At 46.0% G+C, this 25363-nt stretch overlaps 1 protein-coding gene across 3 annotated transcripts in view; it reads left to right on the forward strand.

Annotated features, from left to right (window-relative positions):
- The first annotated feature begins 2361 nt into the window (after nucleotides 1–2361).
- Nucleotides 2362–25363, forward strand: part of gpn1 (GPN-loop GTPase 1) — a 56961-nt gene continuing 33959 nt past the window's right edge. Inside the window, exons 1-5 of one of the 3 annotated variants that reach the window (XM_059648801.1) lie at nucleotides 2362–2543; nucleotides 10674–10767; nucleotides 10963–11002; nucleotides 17215–17281; nucleotides 20687–20724. In XM_059648801.1, coding sequence (XP_059504784.1) covers nucleotides 2394–2543; nucleotides 10674–10767; nucleotides 10963–11002; nucleotides 17215–17281; nucleotides 20687–20724 — 389 coding nt within the window. In that variant the 5' untranslated portion in view covers nucleotides 2362–2393. Of the gene's footprint in view, nucleotides 2544–8599; nucleotides 8888–10673; nucleotides 10768–10962; nucleotides 11003–17214; nucleotides 17282–20686; nucleotides 20725–25363 lie in introns of those variants that run through there. The other 2 variants (XM_059648802.1, XM_059648803.1) reach the window with 2 other exon arrangements.

Here is a 25363-nt window from a genome sequence, read left to right on the forward strand (position 1 = left end):
CTTAAAAATTTCCTCTCTAAGACATGGATGGAGAGATTCTTGATGGTACTCGGACCAAGGGTTACAAATAGAAAGCAGGAGAATGGGAATAATAAACATATCAGCCAAAATTGAATGGCAGAACAGACTCAATGGGCTGAATGGCCTAATTCTCCTCCGATGTCTTATGGTCCACCTGCTGATAACTCTCTTTCCCCTGTTGCCGCATGGAGGTGTGGTCTCTGTCTGGCTCCCTGCCCTATGGGTGTGGTCTCCCTCTGGCACCTCCTCCCTATAGGTGTGGTTTCCCTGTGGGTGTGGTATTCCTACAGCCCCACCTACCTATGGATGTGGGTGTAATACCAAATAAAACATGATAGAACTACCGATGCTGTAAATCAGAAATAAAAACAAAGCTGCTGCAAAAACTCAGCAGGTCTGGCAGCATCTGTGATGAAAAATAATAAATGTTTCAGGTCAAGTGACCCTTCCTCAGAATCCTGCCTCCCTGTGGGTGTGATCTTCCCGTGTCCTGCCTCCTTCTCCATCCCCCTTTTCTGATGAAGGGTCTAGGCCCAAAACATCAGCATTCCTGCTTCTAAAATGCTGCTTGGCCTGCTGTGTTCATCCAGCCCCACACCTTGTTATCCCTGTGGGTGTGGTCTCCTGTTTACCCGCCTCCCTGTGGTTGACTTACCACATCAAGCAGATGTTCACCTGCACATCTGCCAATGTGGTATACTGCATCCACTGTACCCGGTGTAGCTTCCTCTACATTGGGGAAACCAAGCGGAGGCTTGGGGACCGCTTTGCAGAACACCTCCACTCGGTTCGCAATAAACAACTGCACCTCCCAGTCGCAAACCATTTCCACTCCCCCTCCCATTCTTTAGGTGACATGTCCATCATGGGCCTCCTGCAGTGCCACAATGATGCCACCCGAAGGTTGCAGGAACAGCAACTCATATTCCGCCTGGGAACCCTGCAGCCTAATGGTATCAATGTGGACTTCACCAGTTTCAAAATCTTCCCTTCCCCCACCGCATCCCAAAACCAGCCCAGCTCATCCCCTCCCCCCACTGCACCACACAACCAGCCCAGCTCTTCCCCTCCACCCACTGCATCCCAAAACCAGTCCAACCTGTCTCTGCCTCCCTAACCTGTTCTTCCTCTCATCCATCCCTTCTTCCCACCCCAAGCCGCACCTCCATTTCCTACCTACTAACCTCATCCCACCTCCTAGACCTGTCCGTCTTCCCTGGACTGACCTATCCCCTCCCTACCTCCCTACCTCCCCACCTATACTCTCCTCTCCACCTATCTTCTCCTCTGTCCATCTTCGGTCCGCCTCCCCCTCTCTCCCTATTTATTCCAGAACCCTCACCCCATGCCCCTCTCTGATGAAGGGTCTAGACCCGAAACGTCAGCTTTTGTGCTCCTGAGATGCTGCTGGGCCTGTTGTGTTCACCCAGCCCCACACTATTATCCCTGTGGCTGTGTTCTCCGTGTGTCCGCGTCTCACAGTGGGTGTGGTCTTCCCCATGTCTCCCCCTCACAGTGGGTGTGGTCTTCCCCATGTCCCCGCCTCACAGAGGGTGTGGTCTTCCCCATGTTTCCGCCTCACAGTGGGTGTGGTCTGCCCCATGTCTCCGCCTCAAAGTGGGTGTGGTCTTCCCCATGTCCCCGCCTCACAGAGGGTGTGGTCTTCCCCATGTTTCCGTCTCACAGTGGGTGTGGTCTTCCCCATGTCGCCGCATCACAGTAGGTGTGGTCTGCCCCATGTCTCCGCCTCACAGTAGGTGTGGTCTTCCCCATGTCTCCGCCTCATTATGGGTGTGGTCTTCTCCATGTCTCCGCCTTACAGTGGGTGTGGTCTTCCCCATGTCCCCGCCTCACAGAGGGTGTGGTCTTCCCCATGTTTCCGCCTCACAGTGGGTGTGGTCTGCCCCATGTCTCCGCCTCAAAGTGGGTGTGGTCTTCCCCATGTCCCCGCCTCACAGAGGGTGTGGTCTTCCCCATGTTTCCGTCTCACAGTGGGTGTGGTCTTCCCCATGTCGCCGCATCACAGTAGGTGTGGTCTGCCCCATGTCTCCGCCTCACAGTAGGTGTGGTCTTCCCCATGTCTCCGCCTCATTATGGGTGTGGTCTTCTCCATGTCTCCGCCTTACAGTGGGTGTGGTCATCCCCATGTCTCCGCCTCATTGTGGGTGTGGTGTTCCCCATGTCTCCGCCTCACAGTGGGTGCGGTCTTCCCCATGTCTCCGCCTCATTGTGGGTGTGGTCTTCCCATGTCCCCGCCTCCACGTGTGTGGTATCCCTCTGACCCCACCTCCTGGGCACTGGCTCACTGCTCCCATCGTCGATGACGTTAATGGTTTCACCGTTCGTCGCGCGTGGATGACGTCAGGATCGAAATGGCGGCGGCGGTGGGTGCGGAAGCGTGTCGAGGAGTGAGCCCGAGCCCGGGGCCGGAGCTTGGGCCGCGTCTCCAGCAACAACAACCCGGTGCTGTCTGCCTGATCGTACTGGGTATGGCGGGGTCGGGGAAAACCACGTTTGTTCAGGTATCACTGACTGGGATACGTAGAATATAGGTGCAGTGGGCCATTCGGCCCATCACCACAGTTCAATGTGATGGTGCCACCTCAGTATCGCCTCCCCCCTCTCTACATACCCCTTGATCCATTTAGCCGCAAGGGCCACGCCCCCTTTTTAGAGTATTAAGGGGATGGAACGCTTTGCCTGCAACGGTAGTAGATTCGCCAACTTTAGGTACGTTTAAGTCGTCATTGGACGAGCATATGGACGTACATGGAATAGTGTAGTTTAGCTGGGCTTGAGATCGGTATGACAGGTCGGCACAACATCGAGGGCCGAAGGGCCTGTACTGTGCTGTAATGTTCCATGTTCTATGAATATATCGAATGAATTGCCCCCAACAGCTACGTGTGGGGGAGAATCCCACAAGTTCGCAACTCTGAGTGAAATAATTATTCCTCATCTCAGTCCTGACTGGCTGATCCCATGTTCTAGACGTCTGCAACATTAGGAACATTTTTCGCACATCTAGTTTGACCAGTCCCAACAGAATTTTAGGTGTTTCTATGACATTCATAGAAACATAGAAGATAGGAGCACGCAGAGGCCATCCTACCCTTGAAGCCTGCTCGACCATTCATCACGATGATTCTGATTGTCTAACTCAATAGTCTGTTTCCTCCCCCTGACCTTTAATCCCATTCACCCCAAGTGCTATATCTACTCGCCTCTTGAATGCATTCAATGTTTTGGCATCAACTACTTGCAGTGGTCATGAATTCCACAAGCTTACCACTCCTTGGGTAAAGAACTGTCTCCTCATTTCCATGCTAAACCATCCATCCTGAATTCTCATACTGTGACCTCAGGTTTTGGACACTCCCACCATTGGGAACATCTTCCCTGCATCTACCCTGTCCAGTCCTGTTGGAATTTTATAAGTATCTATGAGATCCTCCTTCATTCGCCTGAACTGTAGCAAACACAGTTCCAACCTCGTTAATCTCTCCTCATACGTCAGACCCGCCATCCCTGGAATTATTCTGATAAGCCTTCACTGCACTTCCTCGAGAGTAAAGTATTCTTCCTCAGAAAGGGAGACCAAATTGCACACAATATTCTGGGTGTTATCTCACCAAGGCCCTGTACAACTGCAACAACACATCCCTGCTCCTGTACTTGAAACCTCTCACAATGAAGGCCAACATTTGCCCTCTTTACTGCCTGCTACAGTTGCACACTTACCTTCAGTGACTGGTGCACAAGAACACCCAGGTTCTGCTGCACATCCCCCTTCCCCAGTTTACAGCTATTCAGGTATTAATCTGCTTTCTTGTTTTTGCCTCTGAAGTGAATAACCTCACATTTCTCCAAATTATACAGTATCTGCCATTGATTTGCCCTCTCACCCAGCCTGTAGAGATCATGCTGAGCATTCCCCCTCATTCTTGTAAATTCCACCGAGTACAATTCCAGTTCATGACAAAGTGTGAAGCTGGATGAACACAGCAGACCAAGCAGCATCTCAGGACCACAAAAGTTGACGTTTCGGGCCTAGACCCTTCATCAGAAAGGGGTGATGAAGGGTCTAGGCCTGAAATGTCAGCTTTTGTGCTCCTGAGATGCTGCTTGGCCTGCTGTGTTCATCCAGCTCCACACTTTATTATCTTGGATTCTCCAGCATCTGCAGTTCCTATTATCACTGATACAATTCCAATTGATGCAGTTTGTCTTCATATGTCAGTCCTGCCATCCTGGGAATCAGTCTGGTGAACGTTTGCTGCGCTCTCTCTTTAGCAAGAATTTCATTCCTCAGACTAACGGACCAAAATTCCACACAACACTGAGTTGAGAGGGACCATAAGACATAGGAGTGGACGTAAGGCCATTCGGCCCATCAAGTCCACTCCGCCATTTAAATCATGGCTGATGGGCATTTCAACTCCACTTCCCTGTACTCTCCCCGTAGTCCTTGATTCCTTTTAAGATCAAGAATTTGTTGATCTCTGCCTTGAAGGCATCTAACGTCCCGGCCTCCACTGCACTCTGCGACAATGAATTCCACAAGCCCACCACTCTCTGGCTGAAGAAATGTCGTCTCATTTCAGCTTTAAATTTACCCCCTCTAATTTTAAGGCTGTGCCCACGGGTCCTAGTCTCCCCGCCTAACAGAAACAACTTCCCAGCGTCCACCCCTGGGAGGGAGTAGTAGGAGGCAGTAGGTCAGGGGCTTCACACACCAGCCACCAGATGGTGCATGGAAAGCAAAATGCTGCAGGTGGTGGAAGTCTGAAACAAACAGTGGATGCTGAATCCACTTGGCAAGTCTGCCAGCAACTATAATGTTAGTTCTGAAAAAGAGTTATATTGTTGATTCTATTTCTCTATGCACAGAAGCTGCCAGAACTGCTGAGTTCTCCAGTGTTCTGTGTTTGTAGCAGATGCTGGGAATATTTTGTGTGTATGGGGAGGAATATGGGAAAGGGCAGGGGATGGTGGGGAGACTTGTGTTAATGTGTTGAAAGTGGTTCAGTGGAGATGTACTAGATTTGATACCTGAAATGAGGTAAGATTGTACATACTAGATTTCATTCCACTGGAGTTTAGAAGTGGATGGGGGAGAGATGGTTGACAGTGGTAACATGATCAGAACATAATAGATGCTGAAGACATAGAACAATACAGCGCAGAACAGGCCCTTTGGCCCTCGATGTTGCGCTAACCTGTGAACTAATCTATGACCCTCCCCCTGCACTATCCCATCATTATCCATTTGCTTATCCAAGGACTGTTTAAGTGCCCCTAATGTGGCTGAGTTAATTACATTGGCAGGCAGGGCGTTCCACACCCTTACCACTCTGAGTAAAGAACCTGCCTCAGACATCTTAAATCTGTCACCCCTCAATTTGTAGCTATGCTCCCTTGTACAAGCCGATGCTATCATCTTCGGAAAAAGACTCACTGTCCACCCGATATAATCCTCTGATCATCTTGTATGTCTCTATTAAATCCTCTCTTAGCCGCCTTCTCTCCAATGAGAACAGAGCCAAATCCCTCAGCCTTTCTTCATAAGACCTTCGCTCCAGACCAGGCAACATCCTGGTAAATCTCCACTGCACCTTTTCCAATGCTTCCACATCCTTCCTGTAATGGGGCGACCAGAACTGCATGCAATATTCCAAATGAGGCCGGACTAGCATTTTGTACATTTGCAGCATGACATCACAGCTCCAGAACTCAATCCCTCTACCAATAAAACCTAACACACCGTAAGCCTTCTTAACAGCACTCTCAACCTGGGTGGCAACTTTCAGGGATCTATGTACATGGACACCAAGATCCCTCTGCACCTCCACACTACCAAGAATCTTTCCATTGACCCAGTATTCTGCGTTCCTATTATTCTTCCCAAAGTGAATCACCTCACATTTATCTGCATTGAACTCCATTTGCTACCTTTCAGCCCAATTCTGCAGTTTATCCAAGTCTCCCTGCAACCTGCAACATTCTTCCACACTGTCCACCACTCCACCGACTTTAGTGTCATCTGCAAACTTACTAACCCATCCACCTACGTCTGCATTCAAGTCATTTATAAAAATGACAAACAGCAGTGGTCCCAAAACAGATCGTTGAGGCACACCACTAGTAACCGGACTCCAGGCTGAATATTTTCCATCAACCACCACTCGTTGCCTTCTTACAGAAAGCCAGTTTCTAATCCAAACTGCTAAATCTCCCTCAATCCCATGCCTTCGCATTTTCTCAAAGCCTACCATGTGGAACCTTATCAAAGGCTTTACTGAAGTCCATGTACACCACTTCAACTGCCCTGCCCCCATCCACATGCTTGGTCACCTTCTCAAAAAACTCAGGTTTGTGAGACATGACCTACCCTTAACAAATCCATGTTGACTATCTTCAATCAAATTGTTGCTTGCTAGATGATTATAAATCCTATCTCTTATAATCCTTTCCAGAATTTTTGCTACGACAGATGTAAGGCTCACAGGTGTATAATTACCTGGGTCATCTCTACTGCCCTTCTTGAACAAGGGCACAACATTTGAAATCCTCCAGTCCTCTGATACTAAACCTGTAGACAATGATGACTCAAAGATCAAGGCCAAAGGCTCCGCCATCTCCTCCCTAGCTTCCCAGAGAACCCTCGGAAAAATCCTATCCAGCCCAGGGGATTTATCTACCTTCACACCTTCTAGAATTGATAACACCTCCTCCTTACTAACCTCAATCCTTTCAATTCTAATAGCCCGTAACTCAGTCTTCTATGCAATATTCTCCTTTTCCTGAGTGAAAACAGATAGGAAATATTCGTTTAACACCTCTCCAATCTCTACAGGGTCCACACACAACTTCCCACTTCTGTCTTTGACTGGCCCTAATCCTACCCTAGTCATCCTCTTATTCCTCACATACCTATAGAAAGCTTTAGGGTTCTCCTTTATTCTACTTGCTAATGTCTGCTCATGTCCCCTCGTTGCTCTTCTTAATTCTCTCTTTAAATCCTTCCTTGCTAATCTGTAACTCTTCACTGCCTCTCTGAACTATCTTGTCTCAATGTCACATAAGCCTTCCTCTTCTGCTTAACAAGAGATAAAATTTCTTTAGTAAACCACGGTTCCCTTACCTTATCGCTTCCTCCCTGCCTGACAGGGACATACCTATCAAGGACACGCAATATCTGTTTCTTAAACCAGCTCCACATTTTGATTGTCCCCATCCCCTGCATTTTGCTAACCCATTCTATGCCTCCTAAGTCTTGCGTAATCACATTATAATTACCCTTCCCCCATCTATAATTCTTGCCTTGTGGCATGTTCTTATCTCTTTCCATCGCTAAACTAATCATAACCTATTCAGCTTTTGTGCTCCTGAGATGCTGCTGGGCCTGCTGTGTTCATCCAGCCTCACATTTTATTATCTTGGATTCTCCAGCATCTGCAGTTCCCATTATCACTCACATAACCTATTCATGGCCACTCCCTCCAAAGTGCTCACCTACCACTAAATCAAACACCTGGCCTGGTTCATTACCAAGTACCAATCCAGTGTGGCAGGAGAAAACCCTCCTGCACACATTGAACAAAAGGTATGACAAGGTAGATATGGAAACAATGATTTGTGGTGTGAGTCATTCCAGAACTAGAGGCCACTGTTTTAAAGTTAGGGGAGCTGCTTTGATTGAAGACTTTTCTTTTGGATCTTGTGTGACTTTGTGCCACTGGCTCTCGATGTGATGGAGGGTGATAGGAATGTGGATTTTATAATACAAACCAAACAGCCATGATCATAGATAATGGGAACTGCAGATGCTGGAGATTCCAAGATAATAAAATGTGAGGCTGGATGAACACAGCAGGCCAAGCAGCATCTCAGGTCATGATCATGTTGAATGATGGAGGAGACTAGATGGACTGAATTTGTATGTTTGTATGAACTGTGCCTGAAGTACCTTTATAATGCATCTAGTATGAAACCCAATTATCACCTTTAAGAGAAACTTGGAGAATCCTTATTTATACTTCCTAAGTAACTTGAGTTTGCATAGACCCCAGAGACAGCAGCCCACGTTGATGATTCCTGGCTGTGTTTCAGAATGCCAGATATTCAACCAACTGAATATTTCAAACCTTATCCTTTGCCTTCAAGAATGGTTCTGATACAACATTAGCCAAAAGGTTGTTTTTCTCAGTGAATCTCTTCAAAGAGAAATCGTTTGTCCTCTTCCTGATTGAATGGATGCCTGGTTGTGAGTTGTTGAATAAGGTTTGGGATAGCGAGTTTTGAGAAGATTTGTAGCTCAGGTTGAGGTTCTGGATGTGAGTTTGCTCGCTGAGGTGGAAGGTTAGTTTTCAGATGTTTCGTCACCATTCTAGGTAACATCATCAGTGAGCCTCCGATGAAGCGCTGGTGTTATGTCCTGCTTTCTATTTATCTGTTTAGGTTTCCTTGGGTTGGTGAACATCAACTAGCCACAAAACGACATGACCCACTATCACTAGTATCCTTACATACAGATGAGGAAGGACACCACTTTGATTGGGACAACACATCCATCCTAGGACAAGCCAAACAGAGACATGCACGAGAATTCCTAGAAGCATGGCATTCCAACCGGAACACCATCAACAAATTGGAGCCAATCTACCATCCTCTGAGAAAAAGAACAGGAAATGACATCACCAATGCAGGAAATGATATCACCAACCCAAGGAAACCTAAACAGATAAATAGAAAGCGGGACATAACACCAGCGCTTCATCGGAGGCTCACTGATGATGTTACCTAGAATGGTGACGAAACGTCTGAAAACTAACCTTCAAGCTCAGCGAGCAAACTTACATCCAAGGTTTGGGATTTTTTTAGTAGTAAATTAATGAATTCTGCATTGTTGTGAAAAATTTAAAACGATTAATCAGAAACAATTTATTAAACCTGATTTATGAATCATTTTATTACAAGTATAATATAGAGAAACAGAAGATTGGCAATATTGGGAGCTGGGTGAGACAATTACATTTCAATAAAGAAAATACTATACACACTGGAAATCTGAAAATTCTGATGCACCATTAACTATCTCTTTCTCCAAGGATGCTGCCACACCTGCTGAGTTTCTTCAGTATTCTCTGTATTTATAACAATCACATTGACAATGTGAGGGGTGAATGATTGTGGGGCTAGAGAAAGAGTTCTCCCCAATGTGACAATATTATTTGGTTGTGACTAAGGCTGGTAGAGTTTATGATTACTCTAGTTCCACTACTCCATGACTCTCATATAAAGCTTACCAATTCTTGCACCTTTATTGAATAATGTGCAATACATAATATAGGAGAATATCCCCAAAACATGGCAGTCTTAAGATGTAGAGGAAAAAGAACTGATAACTTTGCAGTGATTGGCTATCTGGAAAATCACTTTCAATTGGTTATTCTTAAAGGCCAAAAGATAAAGAATAGAATATTCTAGAACATAGAACATTACAGCACAATACAGGCCCTTCAGCCCTCGATGTTGTGCCGACCTGTCATACCGATCTCAAGCCCATCTAACCTACACTATTCCATGTACGTCCATATGCTTGACAATGACGACTTAAATGTACCTAAAGTTGGCGAATCTACTACCGTTGCAGGCAAAGCGTTCCATTCCCTTACTACTCTCTGAGTAAAGAATCTACCTCTAACATCTATCCTATATCTTTCACCCCTCAATTTAAAGCTATGCCCCCTCGTGCTTGCCGTCACCATCCTAGGAAAAAGGCTCTCCCTATCCACCGTATCTAACCCTCTGATTATTTTATGTGTTTCAATTAAGTCACCTCTCAACCTTCTTCTAGAGTTCTAGAGACTGCTCAGATGATCTGGCTGTTGTAGTTGTCACTAATTTTGTATGATTGTCTCTGAAATATTTCAGACACAGCCTGCTCTGGGAATATGATATTGAGAAGAACAAATAGGCTTCACCCTGAACTGAACAAGAGTTTCCTCTTCAACAATGAGTGAAGTCAGAGGGGCAGCCCATCCTCACTGACTTCTTGTCCCTGCTACTTCCCAACACCAGAGCATTTTCCTTCAGTCATTGTTCAGTCAGTCCCAGCAGAGTCAACAGCATAGCAATCATTTAGTACCGGGGGGGCCATTTACAGGAAGCATGGTTTAAAACAAAGTCTCCAGTGTCTGCAGTGACTAATTAAAGAAACCACCCTAGATCTTTCCAGAATATGTGAAATAAATCAAACTTTCCACAATCCTTTAAAATTGAAGTCCTCTCAGAAGTATTAAATATGAAACATATTCATAGCAATATGCTTCCTCAAGTTAAGGAGACACAGGCTATACATAGTACTCCTAGTGTGGTCTCACTAAACCTTTATATAATTGGTCAGTTACAGTTGGGGCACGTGAAGATGTGGGAAGTGTTGAGGGAAAGTGAATGAGGTCTAAAGGGTAGATATGAGCAGAGAGAAATGGAGATGGAGGCAAAAGAGATCAACAATTAATGAGGACAGGGTGAGAAAGAGGATAAGGGGACTAAAATATGGAGGGTGGGTGTGTGGCTGTAAGGGGTGAGTTTGTGCGTCATCTGATGCACACCATGTGATTCTTTTTCCTCATTTTTCCATCCTACAGAGACTGACCAGCCATCTCCATAGTAAGGGAGCTCCACCTTACCTGATCAACCTGGACCCAGCAGTACATGAGATTCCTTTCCCAGCCAATATCGGTAAGGGCCTTGAATCAGGAGCAGGTTTCTGATCGGGCTGGGATGTAGAAGCTGTGCAAGTAGAAATCAGAGTGTTGGAGGGTATGCAGAATTAGGCTGGTGCGAGGACTGGCCTGTGTTCTCATGTTCAATGGGACCAAGACTTATGGGCTTCAGGAGCTATGCACCATGGTCTGACAGAGTTCTGTTTTGCAGATATTCGGGACACTGTAAACTACAAGGAAGTGATGAAGCAGTATCCTTCTCATGGAGGGGGCTGGGTGATAGCCATATAAACAGGTAGTATGAAGCATGCTGGTGACTGGTGAAATGTGAAAAAGTCGAATGTGCTACTTCTGTACAGAAACAGGCCATTCAGCTGAACACGCCCATACTGGTGTTTATGTTTTATAAGAGCCTCCTCCTACACCTTTTTTGTCTAACTTAAGTCCAGTGTTATAGAGCTGTACAGCACGGAAAAAGATCTTAGGTCCAGCTTGTTCATGTTGACCAGCTATTCTAAATTAATCTAGTCCTATTTGCCAGCATTTGCCCCATATCCCTCTAAACCCTTTCTCTTCATATACCCATCCAGATGCCTTTTTAAATGTTGTAATTGTACCAGACTCAAACTCTGGCAGCTTGTTCCATTCATGCACCAACCTCTGTATGAAAAAGCTGCCTCTCGGATCCCTTTTAAATCTTTCCCCTCTCACTTTGAGCCTATACCCTCTAGTTTTGGACTCTGCTACCCTGGGAAAAAGATCTTGACTATTCACCCTATCCAAGCCTCTTATGACTTTATAAACTTCTACAACATCACCCCTCAGTCTCCAACACTCCAGAGAAAATAGCCCCTCCCTATTGCTCAAACCCTCCAACTCCGGCAACATCCATGTAAATCTTTTCTGAAGCCTCTCAAGTTTAACAACATCTTTCCTAAAGCAGGGAGACCAGAATTAAATGCAGCCTTCCAAAAGTGGCCTAACCACTGTCCTGTACAGCCACACCATGAACTCCAAACTCCTCTTTAATATATTTTTCTATTTCTTTGTCTCTCATGCTTAGCCAGCTTCTCTTTCAACACTTGTATCTTCTGTGCCTCAGCTGCTCTGTGGAAATGTCTTCCACATTTTTACCTCAAAGTGAAAGGGTTTTACAGAAATCTGAGTTTATAAGGGAATTATTCATCTTTCCCATGAGTGGGAACATTATCTTTTCACCTACTGTAATGAATTATGTAATAATGTCAAAGGTGTGTGTCGTCACCTATCAGTCTTTTCGTTTCTGGAGAAAAACTCCTAGCCTGTTAACCTTTCTGATAAGAAAAGTCTCTGTGTTCTGGTATCAGCCCAGGAGGATATCATGAATCAGACCACTATGTGGTCTAACCAGACGGTAGCTCTGCATCACTGTCTCTAACTGTGATCGAACTAGGGTTCACGGAATAAGGCCATTTGACCCATTGTGACTGCACAAGCTGTCCAACTGAGCATTATAGCTTAGTGCCTTTCTCCTGTTTTTACTCCAAAACCCTAAACTTTTTCAATTTAATTAATCATTTAATTCCTTCCTGAATGCCTCAGTTGACGTTATCTCAGTGCATTGAATACAGGAATTGGGATGTCATGTAGTGGCTGTACAGGGCATTGGTTAGGCCACTACTGCATTCATTTCTGATCTCCCTACTATAGGAAAGATGTTGTTAAACTTGAAAGGGTTCAGGAAAGATTTACAAGCATGTTCTCAGGGTTGGAGGTTTGAGTTATAGGGAAAGGCTGAATAGGCTGGGGCTATTTACCCTGGAGTGGTGGAGGCTGAGGGATGACCTTATAGAAATTAATCAAAACATGAGGGGCATGGATAGGGTGAATAGCTAAGGTCTTTTCCCCCAGGGGAGGGGAGTCCAAAACTAAAGGGCATAGATTTAAGGTGAGAGGGGAAAAATTTAAAAGGGACGAAGAGGCAACTTCTTCACACAGAGGGTGGTGCGTGCATGGAATGAGCTGCTAGAGGAAGTGGTGGAGGCTGACATAATTACACCATTTAAAAGGCATCTGGATGGGTACATGAATAGGAAGGGTTCAGAAGTGTATGGGCCAAAGTCTGGCAAATGGAACTAGATTAATTTAGGATATCTGGTGGGCCGAAGGGTCTGTGTCCGTGCTGTACAGCTCTATGACTCTGTGACCACCACCACACTTCCAAAGAATGCAATCCAGACCCTAAAAACTCAGAGTGAATAAGTTTTTTCCTACATTGCTCTTAGTTCTTTTGCAAACTCCTTTACATCTGTGATAATAGGAGCTGCAGATGCCGGAGAATCCGAGGTAACAAGGTGTGGAGCTGGATGAATACAGCAGGCCAAGCAGCATCTTAGGAGGACAAAAGCTGACGTTTCAGGCCGAATATATCTGAGTCCACTTATTCTTGATCCTTTACAAGTGGGAACAGTTTCTCCTATGTACTCTGTACAGCTCCAACATAATTTTGAAAACTTCTATTAGATTTCCTCTTGGCACAAGCATTCCTAACTTTTCTGATCGCTCCTCCCAAAAAAAGTTTATTTTTCCTGAAACCAGTCTCTGCTGCACTTGCTCCAATATTTTCACATCCTTCCGACAATGTGTTCAGAACTGCATGCAATACTGCAGCCGAGGTCTTTGGCAAGTACAACATAACCTCCTTGCTGTTGTACTATGTACATCTGTTGACAAAACCAAGAATGCTGGATGCTTTAATAACTACTCTCACCTTCTGATTTTTATCCCTGAAAAAGTGAATTTCAGTACTTTCGTTATCCTCTTCCATGTAAATGGGCAAGTGAGAACTATACGGTAAATGGAAAAGCCCTGGGAAAAATTGATGCAAAGTGAGATCTGGGTGTTCAGGTCCATTGCACCCTGAAGGTGACAACGCAGGTCAATAGAGTGGTCAAGAAGGCATACGGCATGCTTTCCTTCATTGGACGGGGTATTGAGTACAGGAGTTGGCAGGTCATGTTGCAGTTGTATAGGACATTGGTTCGGCCACATTTAGAGTATTGTGTACAGTTTTGGTCACCACATTACCAAAAAGATGTGGATTCTTTGGAGAGGGTGCAGAGGAGGTTCACCAGGATGTTGCCTGGTATGGAGGGCGCTACCTATGGAGAAAGGTTGAGTAGATTAGGATTATTTTCATTAGAAAGACAGAGGTTGAGGGGGGTCCTGATTGAGGTCTATAAAATCATGAGGGGTATAGACAGGGTGGATAGCAAGAAGCTTTTTCCCACAGTGGGGGACTCAATTACTTGGGGTCATGATTTCAAAGTGAGAGGGGAAAGGTTTAAGGGAGATATGTGTGGAAAGTTCTTTACACAAAGGGTGGTGGGTGCCTGGAACACGTTGCCAGCGGAGGTGGTAGAGGCGGGCATGATAGCGTCATTTAAGATGTATCCAGATAGATACATGAATGGGCAGGGAACGGAGGGATACAGATCCTTGGAAAGTAGGTAATAAAATGTGAGGCTGGATGAACACAGCAGGCCAAGCAGCATCTCAGGAGCACAAAAGCTGACGTTTCGGGCCTAGACCCTTCATCAGAGAGGGGGATGGGGGGAGGGAACTGGAATAAATAGGGAGAGAGGGGGAGGCGGACCGAAGATGGAGAGTAAAGAAGATAGGTGGAGAGGGTGTAGGTGGGGAGGTAGGGAGGGGATAGGTCAGTCCAGGGAAGACGGACAGGTCAAGGAGGTGGGATGAGGTTAGTAGGTAGCTGGGGGTGCGGCTTGGGGTGGGAGGAAGGGATGGGTGAGAGGAAGAACCGGTTAGGGAGGCAGAGACAGGTTGGACTGGTTTTGGGATGCAGTGGGTGGGGGGGAAGAGCTGGGCTGGTTGTGTGGTGCAGTGGGGGGAGGGGATGAACTGGGCTGGTTGAGGGATGCAGTGGGGGAAGGGGAGATTTTGAAACTGGTGAAGTCCACATTGATACCATATGGCTGCAGGGTTCCCAGGCGGAATATGAGTTGCTGTTCCTGCAACCTTCGGGTGGCATCATTGTGGCAGTGCAGGAGGCCCATGATGGACATGTCATCAAGAGAATGGGAGGGGGAGTGGAAATGGTTTGCGACTGGGAAGTGCAGTTGTTTGTTGCGAACTGAGCGGAGGTGTTCTGCAAAGCGGTCCCCAAGCCTCCGCTTGGTTTCCCCAATGTAGAGAAAGCCGCACCGGGTACAGTGGATGCAGTATACCACATTGGCAGATGTGCAGGTGAACCTCTGCTTAATGTGGAATGTCATCTTGGGGCCTGGGATGGGGGTGAGGGAGGAGGTGTGGGGACAAGTGTAGCATTTCCTGCGGTTGCAGGGGAAGGTGCCGGGTGTGGTGGGGTTGGAGGGCAGTGTGGAGCGAACAAGGGAGCCACGGAGAGAGTGGTCTCTCCGGAAAGCAGACAGGGGTGGGGATGGAAAAATGTCTTGGGTGGTGGGGTCGGATTGTAAATGGCGGAAGTGTCGGAGGATAATGCGTTGTATCCGGAGGTTGGTAGGGTGGTGTGTGAGAACGAGGGGGATCCTCTTGGGGCGGTTGTGGCGGGGGCGGGGTGTGAGGGATGTGTCGCTACCAACCTCCGGATACAACGCATTATCCTCCGACACTTCCGCCATTTACAATCCGACCCCACCACCCAAGACATTTTTCCATCCCCACCCCTGTCTGCTTTCCGGAGAGACCACTCTCTCCGTGGCTCCCTTGTTCGCTCCACACTGCCCTCCAACCCCACCACACCCGGCACCTTCCCCTGCAACCGCAGGAAATGCTACACTTGTCCCCACACCTCCTCCCTCACCCCCATCCCAGGCCCCAAGATGACATTCCACATTAAGCAGAGGTTCACCTGCACATCTGCCAATGTGGTATACTGCATCCACTGTACCCGGTGCGGCTTTCTCTACATTGGGGAAACCAAGCGGAGGCTTGGGGACCGCTTTGCAGAACACCTCCGCTCAGTTCGCAACAAACAACTGCACTTCCCAGTCGCAAACCATTTCCACTCCCCCTCCCATTCTCTTGATGACATGTCCATCATGGGCCTCCTGCACTGCCACAATGATGCCACCCGAAGGTTGCAGGAACAGCAACTCATATTCCGCCTGGGAACCCTGCAGCCATATGGTATCAATGTGGACTTCACCAGTTTCAAAATCTCCCCTTCCCCCACTGCATCCCTCAACCAGCCCAGTTCATCCCCTCCCCCCACTGCACCACACAACCAGCCCAGCTCTTCCCCCCCCACCCACTGCATCCCAAAACCAGTCCAACCTGTCTCTGCCTCCCTAACCGGTTCTTCCTCTCACCCATCCCAAGCCGCACCCCCAGCTACCTACTAACCTCATCCCACCTCCTTGACCTGTCCGTCTTCCCTGGACTGACCTATCCCCTCCCTACCTCCCCACCTACACCCTCTCCACCTATCTTCTTTACTCTCCATCTTCGGTCCGCCTCCCCCTCTCTCCCTATTTATTCCAGTTCCCTCCCCCCATCCCCCTCTCTGATGAAGGGTCTAGGCCCGAAACGTCAGCTTTTGTGCTCCTGAGATGCTGCTTGGCCTGCTGTGTTCATCCAGCCTCACATTTTATTATCTTGGAATCTCCAGCATCTGCAGTTCCCATTATCTTGGAAAGTAGGTGACAGGTTTAGATAGAGGATCTGGATCAGTGCAGCCTTGGCGGCCTGTTCCTGTGCTGTAATTTTCTTTGTTCTTTCTTCTTATACTGCTGAAGTATAATGTGTGAAACTTTGGTAACAAAAGCAAGAAGGCAGATTATTTGAATAGTAATGGATTGGGAAAGGAAGAGGTGCAATGAGACCGAGGTGTTCTTGGACACCAATCTCTGAAAGTAAGCATGCAACAGGCAGGTTTGCTCTCCTTTCCTGAGGAAGGATGTTCTGCTGTAAGCAAAGATTTATCTGATTGCTGGGATGATGCATGAAGAGCAACTGGATCAGCTGGGACTATGTTCACTGAAGTTTAGTGGAATAAGGAGGGATCTCATGGAAACCTATAAACCTCTTAAAAGACTAGACAGGGTAGATGCAGGAAGGATGTTCACAATGTCTGGAAAGTTCAATACCAGGGTCTAAGGATAGTGAGAAGATCATTTAACACTGAGATGAGAAGAAATTTCTTCAACCAGAGAGTAGTGAGCCTCTTGAATTCTCTGCCATAGGTGAGACCAAGACATAGAATGTTTTCAGGAAGGAAACTGATATAGTTCTGACGGATAAACGCGTCAAAAGATGTGGGGAGAAAATGGGAACATGGTACTCTGTTGGATTATTCAGCCATGATTATATTGAATGATTGAGCAGGCTCGAAGGGTCCAAGTTCTACTCATGCTGTTTGTTCCTACGTTTCCAACTGTGTGAGATCTCGGCCTGTCTGTTCTCAGTCTGCCAGCTAATTTATTTCCCTGAACTGCAGCTCCAGGTATGGTCTTGGACCCAATGGTGGCATCGTAACAGCTTTAAACCTGTTTGCAACACGGTTTGATCAGGTGAGTTTATTGGTTGTGTGGGAGGGGCAGAGGGAGAATGCTCATTTTAGAATCTACAGCTGTGCTTCTTCTGTTTGATCCCTTATGGCTGTGCCCCCTCTCCGTGCCTTCATGCGACAAAGTTACTCCCATAAGTTGATAATAGAACATAGAACATAGAACAGTACAGCACAGAACAGGCCCTTCAGCCCACAATGTTGTGCCGACCATTGATCCTCATGTATGCACCCTCAAATTTCTGTGACCATATACATGTCCAGCAGTCTCTTAAATGACCCCAATGACCTTGCTTCCACAACTGCTGCTGGCAACGCATTCCATGCTCTCACAACTCTCTGCGTAAAGAACCTGCCTCTGACATCCCCTCTATACTTTCCACCAACCAGCTTAAAACTATGACCCCTCGTGCTAGCCATTTCTGCCCTGGGAAATAGTCTCTGGCTATCAACTCTATCTATGCCTCTCATTATCTTGTATACCCCAATTAGGTCCCCTCTCCTCCTCCTTTTCTCCAATGAAAAAAGTCCGAGCTCAGTCAACCTCTCTTCATAAGATAAGCCCTCCAGTCCAGGCAGCATCCTGGTAAACCTCCTCTGAACCCTCTCCAAAGCATCCACATCTTTCCTATAATAGGGCGCCCAGAACTGGACGCAGTATTCCAAGTGCGGTCTAACCAAAGTTTTATAGAGCTGCAACAAGATCTCACGACTCTTAAACTCAATCCCCCTGTTAATGAAAGCCAAAACACCATATGCTTTCTTAACAACCCTGTCCACTTGGGTGGCCATTTTAAGGGATCTATGTATCTGCACACCAAGATCCCTCTGTTCCTCCACGCTGCCAAGAATCCTATCCTTAATCCTGTACTCAGCTTTCAAATTCGACCTTCCAAAATGCATCATCTCGCATTTATCCAGGTTGAACTCCATCTGCCACCTCTCAGCCCATCTCTGCATCCTGTCAATGTCCCGCTGCAGCCTACAACAGCCCTCTACACTGTCAACGACACCTCCGACCTTTGTGTCGTCTGCAAACTTGCTGACCCATCCTTCAATCCCCTCATCCAAGTCATTAATAAAAATTACAAACAGTAGAGGCCCAAGGACAGAGCCCTGTGGAACCCCACTCACCACTGACTTCCAGGCAGAATATTTTCCTTCTACTACCACTCGCTGTCTTCTGTTGGCCAGCCAATTCTGTATCCAAGCAGCTAAGTTCCCCTGTATCCCATTCCTCCTGACCTTCTGAATGAGCCTACCATGGGGAACCTTATCAAATGCCTTACTGAAGTCCATGTACACCATATCCACAGCTCGACCCTCATCAACTTTTCTAGTCACATCCTCAAAAAACTCGATAAGGTTTGTAAGGCATGACCTACCCCTCACAAAGCCGTGTTGACTGTATTTGATCAAGCCATGCTCTTCCAGATGGTCATAAATCTTATCCCTCAGAATCCTTTCTAACACCTTGCAGACGACAGACGTGAGACTTACTGGTCTATAATTGCCGGGGATTTCCCTATTTCCTTTCTTGAAGGGAGGAATTGCATTTGCGCCTCTCCAGTCCTCAGGTACGACTCCAGTGGAGAGCGAGGATGCAAAGATCTTCGCAAGTGGCGAAGCAATTGCATTTCTCGCTTCCCAAAGCAGCCGAGGACAAATCTGGTCCGGGCCTGGCGACTTGTCAATCTTAATGTTTGACAAAATTTTCAGCACATCAGCTTCCTCTATCTCTATCCATTCCAGCATGCACACCTGCTCTTCAAAGGTTTCATTCACTACAAAGTTCGTTTCTTTTGTAAAGATAGAAGCAAAAAACTCATTAAGGGCTTCCCTTACCTCCTCAGGCTCCACACACAAGTTCCCTATGCTATCCCTGATCGGCCCTACTCTTTCTTTGATCATTCTCTTATTCCTCACGTAAGTGTAAAATGCCTTTGTGTTTTCCCTAATTCGTTCTGCCAAGCCTTTCTCGTGCCCCCTCCTGGCTCTCCTCGGACCATTTTTGAGCTCCTTCCTTGCCTGCATGTAATCCTCTCTAGCTGAACTTGACCCTAGCCTCCTCCACCTTATGTAAGCTACCTTCTTCCTTTTCACAAGAAGCTCCACCGCTCTCGTCATCCAAGGTTCCTTTATCTTACCCCTTCTTGCCTGTCTCAGAGGGACATATTTACTCATCACTCCCAACAACTGTTCCTTAAACAGTCTCCACATGTCTATAGTTCCCTTACCATGGAACAACTGCTCCCAGTCCATGCTTCCTAACTCATGTCTAATCGCATCATAGTTTCCTCTTCCCCAATTAAATATCCTCCCATTTTGCCTAATCCTCTCCTTCTCCATAGCTATGTAGAATGTGAGGCAGTTATGGTCACTATCACCAAAATGCTCTCCCACCACAAGATCTGATACCTGCCCTGGCTCGTTTCCGAGCACCAAGTCTAGAATGGCCTCTCCCCTCGTCGGCCTGTCAACGTACTGCGTTAGGAAACCCTCCTGAACACACCTTACAAAAACAGCTCCATTCAAATCTTCTGCTTGAAGCAGGTTCCAATCAATATTAGGAAAGTTAAAGTCACCCATTACAACAACCCTACTGCGTCCACACTTTTCCAAAATCTGTCGACCTATGCTTTCTTCAATCTCCCTGCTGCTATTGGGGGGCCTGTAGTAAACCCCTAACGAGGTGACTACTCCCTTGCTGTTCCTAATTTCCACCCATACTGACTCAGTAGGCAGATCTTTCTTGACAATGGAAGCTTCTGTAGCTGTGATACCATCTCTGATTAGTAGTGCTACACTCCCTCCTCTTTCGCCCCCCTCCCTATTCTTTTTAAATGCTCTAAACCCTGGAATATCCAGCAAACATTCCTGCCCCTGAGAAACCCATGTCTCTGTTATGGCCACAACATCATAGCACCAGGTACTGATCCATGCTCTAAGTTCATCACTTTTATTCCTGATACTCCTTGCATTAAAGCAAACACACTTTAACCGATCCCTTGGTTCCTTCCCAGGAAAATCTTTCCCACTAGCTGGTCTACCTCTTGCTATTGCCTCACCTGCATCAACTCTCACCTCTGGTATACAGCTCAGGTTCCCACCCCCCTGCCATACTAGTTTAAACCCTCTCGAACTACTCGAGCAAACTTTCCACCCAGGACATTGGTCCCCTTCCAGTTCAGATGCAACCCGTCCTTCTTGTACAGGTCCCACCTTCCCCAGAAGGCATCCCCATTGTCTACATATCTGAAGCCCTCCCTCCTACACCAGCTGCGTATGCGTGTAATGTTATAGTTGTTGAATTTACTGTACCATGGCATTGAAATTTGAAGGGGTTATTTTATAAAACATTTGTGTGATTTGTCATTGATGTTATTCCTCTTCACTCTGTCTGGTATAGGTTATGAAATTTATTGAGAAGAGACAGCAGGACTGTCGGTAAGTGAGTTTTGTGGCAGACGTGGAGGCCATTCGAGTCATTGACTGAAACTCCACTTTAGCCTTTCCTTTTCTGTCTTAGAAATGATGTTTCAATCTCTACCTTATCCATCCTTAAATCCAAATATTCTCCATCATAATGCCTCAAATTTTTTAGACTGTTGGATGGGTGTGTTGGTAAAGTGTTTGTTGCTATACTGGAACATAACAGAAATTTAGACAGAGAACTGAAACTTGCAAAAAGAAATGGAGCAATTTCACAATTATTAAGTGAGATTGAATAGAAGAGCACTGAGATTGGTTGTAGGCTAAAAAAAGGCAAATTCAAGGAGAGGGGTGATTTGGAACAAATTCATTGGATTGAAAACTGGTCAATATATGTGTATACTAGTGAGTAAATGTAAAATCCAGTGAGTCCAGGCAGAATTCTCTGGTCCTGAAGAATGGAGTATTCAGCAAGAACATTGTTGCTGTGATTTTAACTTCAACTTTACATTCCTGCATATCCCAATATTCTTTAATCCCCTTGGTAATCAAGAATCTATGTACCACTGCCTTAAAAATATTCAATGATTTTGCGCTCACCGCCTTTTGAGGAAGGGAATTCCAAAGAGAGACAACCCTCTGAAAGAGAAAGTAATTCCTCATCTTGGTTTTAAATGGCCATCCCTTATTTTTAAACTCTGACCCTTAATTGCAGATTCTCCCACAAGAGAAAACATCCTTTCAACATCTATGTGTCAAGTCTTCTTATATCTGTTTCGTTAGGTTACCTCTGACTCTTGTAAGCTCCAGAGATACAGGCCTAGCCTTTCTACATAAGGCAATCTGCTCATTTCACCTATTAGTCTAGTCAACCTTCTCTGAACTTTTTCCAACGCATTATATTCCACAGTAAAAACTGTGACCAGTACCATACATAGTACTCCAAATGCTGTCTCACTAATGCTCTGTATAACTGAAGCATAACCTCCCTGCTCTTATATTTAAATCCCCTCGCAATAAGCCATAACATTGTTAGTTTTCCTGATTACTTGCTGTACCTGCAAACTAACATGATTCATGCACTTGTGCACCCAGGTCTTTCTGCATCTCAGAGCTGTGCAACGTCTCATCATTTACATAATCGGCTTCTTCTTTACTCTTTCTGTCAAAATGGGAATAATACTTCATTTGTCACATATTTGCCCACTCACTTAACCTAGCTCATCCCTTTTGTAGGCTTCCTTTGTCCTTTTCACAACTCACTTTCCTTTCTCTTTGTGTCATCAGCAAATTTAGCAACACTATCTTGGAAACTTTCATCCAAGAGTTGAACCGCAAGCACTGACCCCTGTGACAAACCACTAATGAGATCCTACCAGCCCGAAAAAGACACACTTATATAAAAGTGTTAAGAAGCCCACTTGGGATAGGGCAACATTCTCCATGCCTGGAGTTATTAGTTTCCCAGCTGAAAGCTTGTAACAGATAAGGATAGGATAGTATTGGCAACAGATCTGTAAAGACCAAAGCAGTTGTGTTGCATCCTTGCTGAAGGGCAAGACTGTTGTGTACAGGACGATGCATGGACATGCTTCATGTATCCCATCCTTTCCCGTTGTCTCCATACATGTAGTTGTTTTGCCTCAAGTAGTTTTCCTGTGGGATCACTGGAATGGACCTCATCATGATCTACATTTTGGGTAAGTAAGTAACCAGGAGAAGAGGATAAGTGAAGGGCTTAAAGTGCTATCATGGAGCAGGTTTGGAGGGCACAACTCAAAGAAAATTATACCTGTATGGATGAATCAACTGTAAGTGCAGATCTCCGAAAACTGACAGTACAATAGAAGGGAACATCCCTGCACCCGAGGTCATGGTACAGATGAAAAGGGAGTAGTACAGAAGGATAAGGGAGCAGCAAAAGCAGACACAGATTGAGCCTGCAGAGGCAAAGCAGGACCCACAATGACAATGAGCATTGCTCAGGAACAGAATCTGGCCAGTATGATGCAGAAGGTGCCTCAGAATATTTCAGGGGTTATGCTCTAACTTTGGCAGCTGCAGGATAAGGACATGCAGTCACAGGAACTGGGAGGCAGTCCTATGCCTGTCGTCTTGAAGCTATCTATAGCCCTGAACTTGTGGTTTGTCCCAGGCTACTCTGGGGACCTCTATGAAATCACTGCCAGCCTCAAGTGTATATGAAGGTCACTGATGCTGTCCTCTGAACAGCCAGAATTTTGTGAGGGCTCCCATGGATGCAGAGACCATGGCGGTGGTGTTTCCCACAAGTACAATAAACATTTATAGCTTGCTATTGCTGCCATTAGAACAGCTTGGGAATTGCAGTTGTGTTTATCAACAGAACTTCTGCAATATACAACTAAGATGTGCCCAAACCACCCAAATACCCCAGTTTCTGCACAATATCCAGTGAATTCTCAAGGCTTCTTCATTCCAGAGGGCACAAGTGGCTGTAGTCTTTAATGTTGATCAGTTCCAGCTGGCTACTGGAAGATGAAGACTATGCCTTGAAGAAGTGACACAAGTGAAGTGTCCCCAGACTTCTGCTGAGGAGAGATATAACATTGTACATGCTTTCACAAAGGCCAGCATTGAAATGGTGATAGGACTGCTCAAAATGAACATCAGATTATTAGACCACTGAGCTGGTGCACTGTAGTATATACCAGAAAGAATAGGGGGCTCTTGTGGTGGGGTTGTAATGCCCTAACATCTGAATCAGGAAACCTGGTTCAAGTTCCACCTGCTCCTGAGATCTGTAACAGAATCTGTGGACTAGTTGGTTGGAAATTTTCCTACACCAGAAGAAATAATCACACCAGGGCATCATGCTGCACCCATCACAACCTCATTCAACAAAAAAGAGGACATATTTAGAAATAAAGAGATAACTTCTGATAATGAAGGGGAAGGTGATGATGGAGGAAGCCAGGAGGTTGCTTAGGAACATAATCTGTGTGATAGTCAAACAAGGCAGATAGGCCTGTGAAAAACCTACTGTGAATGGATTCCAGGTGGAGTGATGTACAGATACTGGTCCTGTTTTTCTCACTTATCCTTTTATCCATTTAGCCCAAAGTATGACATCTAACTCCTTTTGGAAGACACTAAAAGTTTTGGCCAGAACTGCTTTCAGTAGCAGAGAATTCCATATGTTCACCACTCTCTGCATGAAGAAATTTCTCCTTGTCTCAGTCCTAAATGGTTTACCCTATATCCTTAGACACCCTATATCCTGGTTCTGAACTCCCCTATTATTGGGAGCATCCTATCTGCATTCATGATGGTAGAATTTTATCATTTTCTATTAGACTCTCCCCTCATTCATCTGAACGCCAGCAAAAATAACCCTAATCAATTCATTTCATACATAAGTCCTGCCATCCCACTGAAGCTCCAAACCTTAAGAATCTCAAAGCAGACCACCCAATTGGCACCCGTTCATAACCATATGCATCCATACTCTCTGCCACCACCTATAAGATGCACTCTAGCAACCTGTCAAAGCTCCTTTGACTGCTTCCTTCAAACTTGACATCTCAACCACCTGGAAAGACAAGCAAAGCAGATATATCAAAACTCCAAGGAAAACAAATTAAACTGGAATGGTCCTCCTGGCATTAACGTAGGCACAAGAAACGACAGCAGCAAACACAATGGGTGACTTCAACTTTCCTCTTATTGACTGGAACTGCCTTAGATCTAAGGAGTCGGATAGAGAGCAGTTTGTTAGATGTGTCCAGGAGGGCTTTTTGAGACAGTACATTGACAATCCAACCAGAGAGGAGACCTTTATAGACTTGGTATTAAGGAATGAACCAGGACAGGTGATCAATATTTCAGTAGGAGAGCATTTTGGGCTTGGTGACCATAACTCCATCAGATTTCGAGTAGTCATGGTCAAGGATAATAGTAGCCCTCAGGTGAGGATGCTTAATTGGACAAAGGCCAATTACATCCAAATTAGACAGAAACTGGGAAATGTGGATTGGGAGCAGTTATTTGAGTGCAAATCTATGTCTGGCATGTGTGAGGCTTTTAAAGATCAGTTCATTAAAGTGCAGGATGTGCATGTCCTGACAAACTGAAGGATAGGAATGGCAGGATCCAGGCACCATGGATGACAAGGGAAATTGTAAGCTTAGTCAAAAGGAAACATGATAGGTCTGGGTAGATACAAACTAACGAAGCCCTTGAGGAGTGTTAAAAGTAGAATTAGGAAGGCTAAAAGGGACCATGAAATGCCTTTAGCAAAAAGGATCAAGGAGGATCCCAAGGCTTTTTATGCATAGAATAGAAGGAAGAGGACAACAAGAGAAAGGGTAAATGGGCAGGTGTTGCACCTTTGCCGATTACAGGGGAAGATGCCGTTAGGATTGTGAAAACACAGAAAATTACAGCACAGGAACAGGCCCTTAGGCCCTTCGGCCCTCCAAGCCTGCGCCGATCAAGATCTACTGTCTAACCTGTCATCTATTTTCTAACGGTCTGTGTCCATTTGCTCCCTGCCCATCCAGGTACCTGTCCAAATATATCTTAAAAGACACTGACGTGTCTGCGTCTACCACCTCCGCTGGCAACGCATTCCAGGCACCCACCACCCTCTGTGTAAAGAACTTTCCACACATAT

The sequence above is a fragment of the Stegostoma tigrinum genome, chromosome 9, assembly GCF_030684315.1.
Source record: "Stegostoma tigrinum isolate sSteTig4 chromosome 9, sSteTig4.hap1, whole genome shotgun sequence".
Lineage (NCBI taxonomy): Eukaryota > Metazoa > Chordata > Chondrichthyes > Orectolobiformes > Stegostomatidae > Stegostoma > Stegostoma tigrinum.